Raw genomic sequence first — 14392 nt, forward strand, 5'->3', positions numbered from 1 at the left:
TAAAGCCTATTCCATTGATGAAGATCACGAGTTTGTATCCACAAGACAACTACAGATAAAATTTTATCTTAAGATTGTTGTTCTAGAATAAGATGGCAAAAGGGTTGTTTAATAATGAACAAACAAAGACGAAGTTAGAAAATTTTAAATCATAGGAGCATAACTAAACTTTATGGAAGTAGAAAACAAGAAAAAGAAATGAAATAGAATGAAGGTGGAAAACAATCTGAGGCAAGTGATTACACTTTTTTGTTAAGACAAAATCGCCCTACAATGGTGCTAACAGTTCATAGCACTTGTCCCCCAAAATACAACAAGTTTAATTTGTGGTAGAAACACTTCAAATCACAGTAACAGCAAACTCAAATAGTATTTATCCTCTCTACAAGGAAAAAGATATATTTTTTGGAGAGTTTTTGAAAGAGATTTTATGCAATGCTCAATGCAAAAATTGTATGGGATGCATTATGGACGTCTAAAGGGTCCTATCTATAGAGGATGGGAAGTTGTGGGTAAAGTGTTGCATACCAAACCTCGCAACCTTACAAAGGGAAGCATCAGTTGCTATTGTTGGCCTCTCTTTCGAACGTTAGTGTCAAAATATTAACAGAAAATTTTCGTTTGCATATCACTAACCTGTCGCTCGAGCGATAGGTAAGTGACAGAGTTAGGTAAAAATCCAGGTCAGTTTTTCTTCTATTTTTCTTTCAACTTTAGACCACATTTTCTTATTCATACGAAAATACTTTTGAAATTTCAAATATACCACAACAATTTACTCGACGAGTAGAACAAGTTGGTCTATTTACATTGGTAGTTTGACTATTGAATCAAGTCCAAATATTTGGTCGAAATTGACACGAAAGTCACTTTTCTACTTTCATACTTAACTAAATTTTCTCAGTTTTAAACCAATTTCTAACGAAACAAACATTGACTTTTGAACAATGATTTTTGAATAGTATCTTACAAATAATGCTTGAAGAACTTACGTGAAAATTGTTGACCCCAGAAAATGTTGCCAACAGATGTCGGACCCACCCGTACACATGTGAGCAAAGGTCTTACACGCTAAGACACGTGGACGGTCTGGAACGAACCTCTTTAGGGGCGTGGGAGTAACTCAACGGCGCGGGACGAGAATGTTCAAAATCCGACGGGATATTCGTAATCCGATTGTATAATAATTACCAATTGGTGCTCATGAAAGTGAATGTAAATGTGTGTGAACTCGTATTATATTGTAAAGATAATAAGAGAGGGTAAAATGTGGTTTCTTGTATTGATTCTTGCATTAGCTTTTCAATGTTATACAAGGGAAGTATTTATAGTATTACATGTGAAATGGCAGCCCTTAGATGAGGTGACACGTGGCCTCATCTTCTCAATTCAAACATCCAATCCTAGGTATCACTCTTGATTTGCTAGTTTACTGCGCATTTATTGCTTGTGCAGAGCCCCATGCTAGTGATAGGACCTGACATATGCACTTATGACAAACGCTCCATCAATCATTCTAACCAGATCCTTATGTAGGAGATCTCTTGGGAGAAGTGACCATGGAAGACGTCCCTTCATGGTTCGGAGGCTTCTGCTTTAGATTCAAGGCTTCTGCCAGACACGTAGTACTTTCGCTGTAGGGCTTCGAAAATCTTCACAGGCCTCGGAAGATGAGGCTCGGTTAGTTTCACTAGCTTCGGCATATGGGCCTCGGCATAAAGGGCGTCGGCCATTCAGCCCACTTCGGCTAGAGTGCCACGTGGTTCGGATTGAGTGGGCCATAGGCCCACGTCAATTGGCCAAGTATGACAACACGTAACAGTAGTTCCCCAAGTCCAAGTATAGTCATTTATGTAATGCGTGGACTTTAATGAAGTAAAGCCAGTGGGTTGGGTAAAGGTTGAAATAATTTTTTAACCCGGATAATAGTCCCCCAAGTCCAAGTATAGATATTTATATCATGGTTGGAGTTGGGAATGTGTTGTTGTGGGTGAATGATGAAAAAGCCGAGGATTATGCCGAGGTGGTTAGGAAACCGAACCTACGAGGCTTGATGGCTGAATGTTGAAGATGAAGCCAAGGTGGTTGGAAAATCGAACTTCCAAGGCTTGATGGATAAATGTTGGAGATGAAGTCAAGGTAGTTGGGAAACCGAACCTTCGAGGATTGATGGCTGAATGTTGGAGATGAAGCCGAGGTGTTTGGGAAATTGAGCCTGAGAGGCTTGATAGCTGAATGTTGGAGATGAAGTCGAGGTGGTTGGGGAACCGAACCTGTGAGGCTTGATGGCTGAATGTTGGAGATGAAGCCAACGTGGTTGGGAAATCGAACCTGCGAGATTTGATGGCTGAATATTGAAGATGAAGCCGAGCTTCATTGACAATAATTGTGCCTCAACTGTTGTGCCAATGATTTGATATTTTGCGCATGTTTTCGAGGAAAGCTAGCTCAACCGTTGTGACTTCCAAAGCGCCTGCCTCCGTCAAATTAAAATCGTAATTATTAGAACAGTTGGAGCTTCTAGAAGTAGACGCGTTGGATGAAGTGCGTGGGGGACACGCTTAAATCTGAGGCATAGGTTTAAAAAAACTGTTTGAATTCTACGCCTTGGATTTGATTTAAACTGAAGGGTTCAGATTGAAGGAGATTCGATCTGACAGTGGGGGTTCGTTTGGATCCTTTATAAAAGGCGAGAGACCTCCCATTTTCAGAATTTTTCGGCACTCGCAATCTGATTTTTCCTGTTAGAGCTTAGGCATTTCGGCATTGAGACAATTTCGTCCACTGCTTTTCCAGCAAACTGTGTTCGCGTAGTTTTTCAGTAGGTATTTTTCACAGAAAATCCTCTTATTGTGTTCTTAGTTGCTTTCCGAGATGGAGTCGACTTCGGGTAGGGAGTTGGTCACCGTCGCGTCCTTTGGTCGGGGGTCTAGTTATAGGGGGACTCCGAGGTGGAGCAGATTACTTTGATAGAGGAGGAGGTAGATTACAATGTAGAGTGGGGGGCGTCTAGAGTCCCTTTGAATATGACGTCGAAGAGGTTGGGAAAGATAAGGGAGAGGTACTGTGTATCTCATTATGTGGAAATGCTAGTGCCCGAGGCCCATGAACGAGCTTGTTATCCGAGGCTGGGGTGCGTGGCAGTGAGTGAATATTTATTTAAGGCGGGCATGCGTCTTCCTCTGCATCCCTTCTTCAGGGCTCTGCTGAGGAATTTCATGTTGTCACCGACCCAGGTTCTGCCAAACAGATGAAGCCAGTTGGTCGGCTCGTACTTCCTATGGAAGGAAGTGTCGCTTGGGGAGGACATGCATCTCCACATTTTTATGACCCTCTTTCAGCCTAGGATAATAGATAAGGAGTCCAAGGGGTAGTATTACTTGACTCCCTGGGGACCCATGCACCTTTTGTGGTGGGGCTGCCTTATTCCATAAAGGGATGGAAAGAGTCACGGTTCTGGGTTAGGGGTAGGTGGCAGGCGGTGGAGGGAGACAAAGCCCTGTCGTGCACAGTACCAACCCAGTACTACGAAGCTCATGAGTCTCCCAACCTAAGTAGCTTGCATTTCGTTTTCAGCTTTAATTTTTGTCTAACTGTTGATGCCTCGTTTGCAGATTCCAGTACGAGGTTCGAGTTGAGCAGGGAGGAGTTTGAAGTGATAGAGGATATTTACAAGAGACCTCTGAAGCTTCGCCACTTTGACCACTTCATCGACAGGAGCCGCTACTTCCTGGATTTCGAACTGATGGCTTCCAAGGGTATGAAGCTCCTACACTTGGTATATTTTTTGTGTTTTCATTTTGGTACTAACGCAGTGTGTTCTGCAGATAAGTTCAAGAGGAAGGAGTACCCAGCTCCTGACATGGGGTCCATTCTGAGGGCAACTTCCACTATGAAGGCGAGGCCCCTGAAGCCGGGGTCAAGTGGTGCGAATGAGGTTCGAGGTAAATTTGAACGACTCTCCAAGGACAGTACCTCGCGAGCTTCCAAGAAGGGGACCCCCAGAGGCAAGAAAAGGCCAAGGAGCCTCGGGGGAAGGAGAAAGTCCCTGAAGAGCCGAAAAAGAGGAAGTTGGTGCACATCTCCAGCTCGTCTGGCAAATTTAGGAGTTCTATGTCCCAAGGCAAAGACGCCGGTCCGTCGAAGCTATTGGAGGCCGCCTCGAAAGTGGCTAAAATTGAAATGGTCAGACATGCAGAGGTTGATGAGGTGAGGGAGGAGCTCTAAAGAGGCAAGTCGAGGTGGCTGCCAAAGAGAAACATGTTCGAGTACAAGGCAAGTCTCCGAGCTTCCTTGTCGATAGGGAGGAGCCTCTGGCCCCAGCTTTGGTGGAGGCCTTGCCACCTGAGATTCGAAGCGAAGTTTTTATAGATTCTGGACAGATTGGTGGCAGCTGCACGCTCCTCCTGTGATGCCACAGACTTGACCAGGGCTCTTGTGAGCCCAAGTGTTAGGACCTTTGGCCTCGCACTGGAGTGTAGGGAGGCTCTTACTGACTTTCAGATAAGAACCCAGTCCTCTGAGAAGAAGGCTGCCTCCCTTGCAGAGGAGCTGAAGGCAGCTAGGGCCGAGGCTGATGATGCCAGGGCCCAAAAACTTGAAGAATCGGCCAAGCTGGAGTCTGCCTTGGCTCAGGTAGAGGCATTGAAGAGGGAGGTGCATGAGTCCTAGTGCGAGGTAGCCTCCTTGACAAAGAAGGTGGAGGTCTCTAATGACCACCAGAGGGTCACAGCCGAAGCCTTGGAGAAGGCTAACCTGGAGTTGGCATGGGCCCAGGATGCATACAAGTTTATCAAGAGCCAAATTAAGTGGTACGTCGATGATACTACCCATGCTAAGGGGGAGGCTCAAAATGCAAGGGAAGCGGCAATGAAATACTATATTTCCAATTTCCACAATACTGAGGAGTACCAGAGCTTCAGCACCTACTGGAGGAACTTTGCTTATGCCGAGGTGATGGAGCGGGCTGAGGAGTTGTACCCAAATCAGGACCTGTTGCAACTAAGGTTGGAGATTGTGGACGAAGTGCCTCAAACCCCAGCTGGTGAAGCGGTGGGAGATAAAGTAGCAGAGGCAGAAGAAGCAAACTCTGACGCTCAAGCTGCGGACGCCCCAGCTGCTGAAGCACCTCCATTACCTTCTCAGGCTTAGGATAGTTTTCCTTTCAATTATTCATGATGTAGTGGCCTCAGGCCCTTCTTTTGTAACCTCAATTGAAAATCAATATAATACCTTTTTCGTCTAATGTTGTTTCTTTCTCCAAGTATGTTGGCCTCGCTAAGTAATTGAACATAAAATTGATTGAAGGAATAAATAACTTTAATTGGGTATCCTAACTCCAATCACTTGACCAAATAAATTGTATGAAAGCCTCATGAGTTCTGACCAATATGGGACTCAAGCAAATGAATTGTACTTAAGCTTAATAACTGTAATCTCAAGTGTATGAGCCTCGAATTTCAGGCGAGGTGGCCCAAAAACGGACGCTGGCCTCCCTTCTCAACATGGTGGATGGTGTAACCATGTTGAGGCTTCTCCTATTGGCGTTCAGCCTCAACAAAGGGAGGTATGTGCAAACGCCTCGGAGTTCAAGTGAGGTGGCCCAGAGATGGGACGCTAGCCTCTTCTTCAAGGTGACGACGCTTTCCAACATGGTGGATGGTACAGCCATGTTGAGGCTTTTTCCCTTGGCGTTCAGCCTCAGCAAAGGGAGGCATGTGCAAACGCTTCGGAGTTCGAGCGAGGTGGCCCAGAGATGGGACGCTTGCCTCTCCTCCGAGATTACGACGTAATGCAACACAGTTTTAAGCAAATGAATTTTATTGAATCATAGAAATGTTACATGAGCTGGGAAAGACCTTCCAGCGAGGTGATACATTCATTGGTAATAGATTCTGAAGTGCTCGATATTCCATGGACAGGGTTGTGCCTTTCCGTTCATGTCTTCAATCCAGTAAGTCCCAGGCCGAATCTCTTCTTTGATTTTATATGGGCCTTCCCAATTCGGACCTAGGGAACCGGCACCAAGTTCCTTTGAGGAGAGGAAACCCTTATTAGGACTAGGTCGTTGATTCGAAATGATCTCTTCTTTACCTTTGAGTTGAAGTACCTCGTCATCTTCCTTTGATATGTACCGAGCTTCAACTGGGAATCATCTCTTTTTTCATCAATGAAGTCGAGGTCGTACCTCCTAAGCTCGTCATTTGTCATCTCACTAAAATGCAGACGTCTTGGAGACAAGAGTCCGACCTCAACGGGGCTCATTGCCTCAGTTTCAAATGCCATAATGAAGGGTGTTTCCCCGGTTGGGGTCCTCGTGGTGGTTCGGATCGCCCAAAGTACTTGTGGCAGCTCATCCACCTAGGCCCCCTTTAACACATCAAGCTTCCTTTTTAGGACATGTTTGATTGTTTTGTTGACAGTCTCAACCTGGCCATTTGCTTGTGGGTGGTGAGGCGTGGAGAAATGCTTTTTGATGTCGAGTTCCTCGCATAGTGCTCTGACCTTCTTGTTGTCGAATTGTCTACCATTGTCTGAGACGATTGAGTTGGGAATCCCGAACCGGCATATAATATTCTTCCACAAGGACTTGGAAGTGTTTGCTTCTGTAATTTTTGCTAGTGGTTTAGCCTCAACCGATTTGGTAAATTAATCGATGGCCACAATCGCAAAGCTTGCACCTCTTCTACCTTTAGGTAGAGGACCTATGAGGTCCACACCCCACTTCGAGAAAGGCCAAGGGCTGGAGACCACAGTTAAATCCTATGACAGTTGTCTTTGTATCAAAGAGAATCGTTAGCATTTGTCACACTTTCGTACAAATTCGAGGGCATCTCTTTTTAGGGTAGGCCAGTAGTACCCTTGCCTCAATATTTTTTGCGCTAAAGATAGACCTTCGAAGTGATTGCCGCACACGCCCTCATGGACTTCTCTTAATGTCTAAGTAGCTTCTTCTCCCCCAACACATCTTAAGAGTGGAGAGGAGAAGCTCTTCTTATAGAGAACACCATCAACGAAGAGGAAGTGGGCTGACCTCCTTCTTAGCTTGTAGGCCTCATGCTTATCAGTGGGTAGTACCTGATCTTTAAGGTATGCTATGATAGGTTGCATCCAGGTAGGGGTCCCAACGACCCACATGACATTGGGGGCCTCGATCAATGGTAGGGAGAGGTGCTCTATGGGTACTACCGTGAGTAGTTTTGAATCTTTGCTACTAGCGAGCTTGGATAGTGCATCCGCATGAGAATTTTTTATGCGAGGGATCTGGGTCAGTTCAAATTTTTCAAAGGATGGGATGAGGTTCATCACCATTTTCAGGTAGGAGGCCATTATTTTGCCCTTGGCTGAGAAGTCACCATTTACTTGGCTAACAACTAGCTGAGAGTCACTGCTTATGAGGAGCCTCTTTACCTACATTTCCTTGGCCAGCCTGAGGCTTGCAAGTAGTGCCTCGTATTCTGCTACATTGTTGGTGGCCTTGAACCAGAACCTCACCGCTGAGTTTAGCTTGTGACCTTCAAGGCTGATGAGAACCACTCCAGCACCTGAGCCGGTGTCTCTAGTTGACCCATCCACGAATAAGTTCCATGTAGGGGGCTTGGCGGGTTCCATGATTTCATCTATCTCGGGTAAGTTGGTGAATTCTGCCACAAAGTCAGCCAAGGCCTGACCCTTGATGGCCGTCCTAGCCTTGAACACGAGGTCAAATTAGCTTAGCTCCACTGCCCACTTCAATAATCTTCCTGAGGCATCAGGCTTTTGGAGCACTTGCCTTAAAGGAAAGTTTGTTAGCACGTGGATGGTGTGAGCTTGGAAGTAGGGTCTTAGTTTCCCGGAGGCCGTGATCAAGGCCAAAGTGAGCTTCTCCATATCGGGGTAACGGGTTTCCGACGATAGAAGTGCTTTACTTTTATAGTAAACTGGAAGTTGGGTGGTTCCCTATTCTCAAGTCAGAGCCGAACTGATGGCCGCATTTGAGACGGCCGAGTATAGTTGTAAGATTTCTCCGGGCTTCGGTTTGGAGAGGAGGGGGCCTATCCCAAGTGCCTTTCCATGCCTCTTTACATTCCTCGTTCTATTGGAACTTCTTCTCAGCTTTCAGCACTTTGAAAAATGGGAGGCATTTGTCTGTAGCTTTAGAGACGAAGCGGCTAAGTGCGGCCACCCGCCCAGTCAAACTTTGCACTTCCTTTGGGTTTTGGAGAGACCTCATCTTGTATAGGGCCTCAATCTTCTCTGGGTTGGCTTCAATTCCGCGTTGATTGACTATATATCCCAAGAATTTGCCTGAAGCCACTCCAAAGGCGCACTTGAGGGGGTTGAGCCTCATCCTATATCTTCTCAAGATCTGGAATGTGCTGTTGAGGTGCGTTATGTGGTCCTCAGCCTCCAGACTTTTTACCAACATGTCGTCCACGTATACCTCCATCGTCTTGTCGATGAGGTCCATAAACATTTTGTTGACAAGCCTTTGATACGTTGCTCCAGCATTTTTCAACCCGAAGGGCATCATCGTATAACAATAGAGGCCTCAATCTGTGATGAAAGAAGTGTACTCCTCATCAGCCGGGAGCATGGGTATTTCGTTGTAGCCGAAGTATGCATCCATGAAACTCAACAAATCGTACCCAGTCGTGGAGTTTACTAGTTGGTCAATCATTGGGAGAGGAAAACTGTCTTTCGAACAAGCTCTGTTGAGGTTGGTGAAATCGATGCACACCCTCCACTTGCCATTGTGTTTCTTTACCAAAACCGAGTTGGAGACCCACCTCGGATAGGTAGCTTTCCTGATAAAGCCATTTTGGATGAACTACTGAACCTCTTCCTTCAGAGCCTCGTACCTTTCAGGATTGAGGGCTCTCCTTTTTTGTCTATGTGGGGCAATCTTAGGATCGACCTTCAGATGGTGACAACTGACCTTGGGGTCTATGTCTACCATGTCCTCATGCTTCTAAGCAAAGACATCAAGGTTCTTACTTAGGAAATCTTTAATCTTTTCCTTCAGAGTGTTGGATAAGCCCTTGCCTACTCTCAGCATCTTAGATGGGTCTCGGGTGTCCACCGAGAAGTTCTCAAGTTCCTCGACTGGGGATGCTTGAGGTTCGTGTTCAATTATGCGAGGATCGATCTCATCAATGACCAAGACCTCCAGATTGGGTGGTGCATCTATCATATCGATATCTTCTGGTTCAGTGGGAGCATCACCTGGGACATCAACCATGAGTATATCGGCTATGATTACGTGGACGTCCCGGGGCTCTACCTTTTTGATGGAGCTTAGATAACACTCTCTTGACCCTCTTTGGTCACCTCTCACCATTACTACCCCATTTTTCGTCGGGAATTTTATGCATAGGTGTTGGATGGAGATGACTGCTCCCAATTCCTTTAGGGCTGGCCTACCTAATACTCCATGGTAAGCCGATTGACTGTCGACAATGAGGAACTCCATGAAGTTCATTGTAGTTTGGGGAGACTCTCCCATCTCCACTGCAAGCGTTATCTTTCCCCTTGGAGTGGTGCTATCTCCTGTGAATCCGCACAGAGGAGTTGTGGTGGGTGTCAATTGATGATCCAATATCATCTTGTCAAAGGCAGATTCGAATAGAATGTTGACAGAGCTACCTTTGTCAACTAACATTCACTTGAGCCCATTTCGGGCTATGACGACCCTCACAACAAGTGCATTGCAATGGGGGGTAGTGAACTCCTTCGGTGTCTTCCTGAGTGAAGACAATGGGTGAAACTTGGTTCCTCTGGGAGCTACTGTCCACAATGTAGCTTGTCAAAGGGGGGTAATTAGCTTCCCGAGCGCAACTCCTTTTGGCGTTTCGTGTCTTTCTATCGACATATGGGCCTCCAAATATGGTGTCTATCTCGTAGATAGGGGCCTCATCCTGGGTTTGTCGATTTCTTCGGTGCTTGCGTCCTTTCCTACGCCTCTCCGTCTCACGCTTCCTCCATCGTGGGAAAACATCCCTTTGACAGGGAGCAGCCTCCTCAAGCCCACGTCGATTGTCGTGCCTGGGCGGGGGCCTACTCGCCTGGGGTGATTCATTTCTATCTCTAGGGGGTTCCAGCCGGGAGCGTGCGCATAGTCTCAACAATCCGCAATGTCATGTCCATAGGACCGATGGTGTAAACAGTATCACGGCGGGTTCTGATTTGACCTATTTCTAGGTCCAGAACCCCAGCCTCGGCCTCTCCTCCTACGGGATCCTTATGGGGTTTCCGTCTGTCGGGTGTCAGTAATTGGGTTGATATCCTCAGATGCCAAGGTAGGAACCACGTTTAAAGTGGTGGTGGCAAGTGCTTGACCAGAACTCTCATTTCTAGCCTGGTTCATTTGGTAGTCCATAAGATGGGAGGTCGGCCCTCGAGCACACTGCCTTTGAGGACGTGGGAGGCCTCGACTTGTCCTGTTTCTATGCTCAATCAATTCTTCGTTAATGATTTTCCGCCTCATCATCTCGAGTAGGGCATCATAGGTGGTGGGACCTTGATTCTGCACGTCCCTCCAGAATAGGGTATTCATGTTCAAACCTCCTCTTAATGCGAGTAGTGCTTCACGGTCGGTGACTTGCACGCAATACGTCATTTCATCGGTGAAGCAAGATAGGAAGCTCTTTAGGGACCCCCCATGCGCTTGTCTCATGTCTTGGAGACATTGGATGGGGGCCTCTCCTTCTTTACTTACCGCAAACCTCTTCAAGAATGTTATCTTGAACTCGGGCCAGCTTCTTATGATCTCAGGTGGTAACCTACTATACCATATTTCAGCTGCTCCACTAAGTGTCAAATGGAAAGCTCTGCACTTCACAGCTAGGGTGGCGCCCTGAGGCTCATGTGGGTTTTATAAGCATTCAGGTGCTTCTCCGGGTCGCCTCTTCAGTCATATTTTGGTATCTTTGGCATCACATAGTGGCTTGGAACCTGGGCATTCCTTAATTCCCTTGAGAACGGTAGATTCTCATCGTCATCGTCCAAGTCACAAGACCTCTGCTACTCATCTGAATCATATTTCTCGGCCTCTTGCCATGGTTGTTGGTGAGAGGTTTCGGGACGGTTCCTAACCTCTTCCTCCCTCCTCTGGCGCCTATTTCTAGGCGGAGCAACACGGGTAATATTTTCATGTCTTTCTTCCGGCTACTGGGGCAGCGGAGGTGGAGGCTGTGGCCTTGTCCAAGGCTGGTGTGTCTGTTGTTGTCTAAGCCTCGGTTCAGCGGGGCTAATTCTATCAAATACACTGCCTACCCTCCTATGTCTTGACTCTTGCTCATACGGAGGTGGGAAGTTATCATGGTTCAATGGGACCTCGGTGGGTCGGCTAGAAGCGTAGTTGGAGGAAACATCAACTTCCACTTCCTTTTCAAACGGGCTTCTACCTCGGCTATAGTCCGGCGAGGCAATTCTATGACTTTGAATTTCGTCTTCTTGCTGGTAGTGCCCCTGAGGGGCGTATGGAGGAATGTGAAAGCCTTCCTGGCCCTGCATTTGGGCCATGCGTTCCCTCATAGCCTAGTTTTGGCTGGCAATATCTCTCATATTGGCCGCCATGGCAGCCATTTTTCTTGACAGTCGTGTCGTTGCTCGCATTCCACCTCTTCTTTGGTGGTGGTAGAGTCTTTGTCGAGCTGTTGGGACAACGGGTGGAAGAGGCACATTTACATTTTCTCTTACTCTTCTAGGGGGTGCGTCTTCGTTTGAACTCATTTTCTTTTAGTTTGACTTCAGATTTTGCTAAGCTGTGGGGCTTTCTCTTGTTCTTTTTCAAAAACAAATCATTTTTCAAGGGGGACGCTCAAATGCTCTTCAATAAGCTTTCACCACAAGGTTGTTCGTGGTTATGGTATGGTTTCCCACAAACAACGCCAATCTGTTGACCCCAGAAAAAGTTGCCAACAGATGCCGGACCCACCCGCGCACACGTGAGTGAAGGTCCTACACGCTAAGACAAGTGGACGGTCTGGAACGAACCTCTTTAGGGGCGTGGGAGTAGCTCAACGACGCGGGACGAGAATGTTCGAAATCTGGCGGGATATTCATAATCCGATTGTACAATAACTACCAATCGGTGCTCATGAAAATGAATGTAAATGTGTGTGAACTCGTATTATATTGTAAAGATAATAAGAGGGAGTAAAATGTGGTTTCTTGTATTGATTTTTGCATTAGCCTTTCAATGTTATACAAGGGAAGTATTTATAGTGTTACATGTGAAATGGCAGCCCTTAAATGAGGTGACACGTGGCCTCATCTTCTCAATTCAAACATCCAATCCTAGGTATCACTCTTGACTTGCAAGCTTGCTGCGCATTTATTGCTTGTGCAGAGCCCATGCTAATGATAAGACCTGACATATGCACTTATGACAAATGTTCCATCAATCATTCTAACCAGATCCTTATGTAGGAGATCTCTTGGGAGAAGTGAGTCCCTTCATGGTTCGGAGGCTTCTGCCAAACACGTAGTACTTCCGCTGTAGGGCTTCGGCAATCTTTATAGGCCTCGGTAGATGAGGCTCGGTTAGTTTCACTAGCTTCGGCACATGGGCCCCGGCATAAAGGGCGTCGGCCATTCAACCCACTTCGGCTAGAGTGCCACGTGGTTCGAACTGAGTGGGTCATAGGCCCACATCGGTTGACCAAGTATGACAACACGTAACAAAAATTACTATTGATTTGATAATTAAAATACAGAATGTGGTATAAACTTTCCAACTTTATCATGGAATGAAATTACTACAGAAATCATAAAGAAATAAAACATTAAAAGTTGAGAATTTTCGGATGCCTTACCGTCGAGGCTGTTACGACTAATATAATCATTTTTGGGACTTGGGAAACGGATTAAAAAAAAAAACATTTCATGAACTGTCGAAGATGCTCATTTTCCATCTTAAAATAGCCTTTCATAAACTGTTGAAGATGCTTGTTTTCCATCATCCACTAAAAAAGCAGTAATTTTCCTATTGAGAGAGACTATGTTTCCCATGCTTGAAAAATTGTTGTTGAGAAATTATCCACCAAAAGCTAGAATTATTTTTGAATAGAAGTCACCTCCATCGAAAGATGATTGAATTATTTGGAAGAGGAACCCTTTCTACTAATTCATTGACAGAAACTTCCTTGTAGGTGAGCTTTAAATCGAAATGAATTAGCTTATAACTTAAAAAATTAAAATAGTCATCTTCAATGTGATCAGGGTTTGAGACTTCCATGGGAGTATTATGGGACATTTAAAGACCTTTTAAATTAAAAAAGTTTAGGAGTATTCAATGTAAACTTTTTAGACCCTTTAAAAGTATTGATGTATTCAATTGAAACTTTTATAAGCTTTTAAAAAGTTTTTAAAAGTCACGATGTATTCAACTAAAACTTTTAAAAATTTTCATGAATCTTGCAGCATTCAACTTGTTAATGACTTTTATAAAAGTTTCTAGGGTACTGACTTTTAAACGGAATGTACTTTAATAAAACATCAAAATTTGTCTCTTATTCATTCCAAGATTTTTGGAGAAATAAAAAAAAATTAAATTAATATGTATTTTGTGTTTCTTTCTATATTATTCTTTCATTTTCACTTCCACAAAAACTATAGTCATGATCAAAAATTATTTTTCTACTTATTATATATGTTTCTATTTTCTATTTTTTCTCTTTCTGTTTTTTATTTTTTATCCTTATTTTTTTATGAAAAAACTGAATCCTAACTAAAGGTTCTTATAATTTTTTTTCCTTTTTCATCTAGTTTTATGAAAAAAAAACTCTATTTGTAAAATTACAAGATTTTACATAAAAAAAACGAGTAACTTATAATTAAATTTTAAAAAAAATTGATTTCTTGTTCGCTCTTCAAAGATATGTCATATTGATAAAACTATACGATATTTATTGACGATTATGCAATTTTATCATCACGCATAGATTAATCTTATCTAGTTTAGAAAATCTATTTCATTCCAATTGTAACTCTCATTCTGAACCCTATAAATTCGGTTCTTGATAAAACTAAACAATAGAGTACATATTCTTATATTTTCTTCTCTACTTGTTCTATTATCTTTATTTCATAACACCTTATCATCTTTTGTTTGGAGTCATGTCATATTACATTATGTATCATTAGTTCATATAAGATCAACTGCATACTATCAATATTCACCCTTGCGACTTACATTGATCACGAGCCTAATATTTCTCACTTATGGATTTTTGGTTGTACTGAAAAAACTACATCTCGAAAAATAAGATAAAATTTCTTGGAATGAAACGACTCTATCTCAGTTGATCCACCACAATAATAAATGCGAGTAAGAAGTTGAAAAAATGATTTATTTTTAAAGAATTGAAAATCAATTACTTGATATATTGATTGACACAAGAAGAGCGAT

The 14392-nt window shown here is 44.1% G+C and overlaps 1 protein-coding gene across 1 annotated transcript; it reads right to left on the reverse strand.

The window, feature by feature from the left end:
• Positions 1 to 8530: 8530 nt before the first annotated feature.
• Positions 8531 to 9583, reverse strand: LOC111390535. Its single transcript, XM_023015593.1, has 3 exons — positions 9025 to 9583; positions 8841 to 8931; positions 8531 to 8786 (listed from the first exon to the last, which is right to left on the reverse strand). The coding sequence occupies exons 1-3, from the start codon at positions 9581 to 9583 to the stop codon at positions 8531 to 8533; spliced, it is 906 nt and encodes a 301-aa protein (XP_022871361.1).
• Between the last annotated feature and the right edge of the window lie 4809 nt (positions 9584 to 14392).

Source organism: Olea europaea, unplaced genomic scaffold (genome assembly GCF_002742605.1).
Source record: "Olea europaea var. sylvestris unplaced genomic scaffold, O_europaea_v1 scaffold69, whole genome shotgun sequence".
Lineage (NCBI taxonomy): Eukaryota > Viridiplantae > Streptophyta > Magnoliopsida > Lamiales > Oleaceae > Olea > Olea europaea.

Bases quoted from the DNA above. Each gene is read 5' to 3' on its own strand.
- LOC111390535 (XM_023015593.1), bottom strand. From the start codon at position 9,583: ATGATATTGGATCATCAATTGACACCCACCACAACTCCTCTGTGCGGA. The intron at 8,932-9,024 runs GCAAGGGCTTAT...AGGACATGGTAG, and splicing joins ATCTAAGATGCTGAGAGTAG to ACATAGACCCCAAGGTCAGT. The intron at 8,787-8,840 runs GTACGAGGCTCT...TGGCTTTATCAG, and splicing joins AGAGCCCTCAATCCTGAAAG to GAAAGCTACCTATCCGAGGT.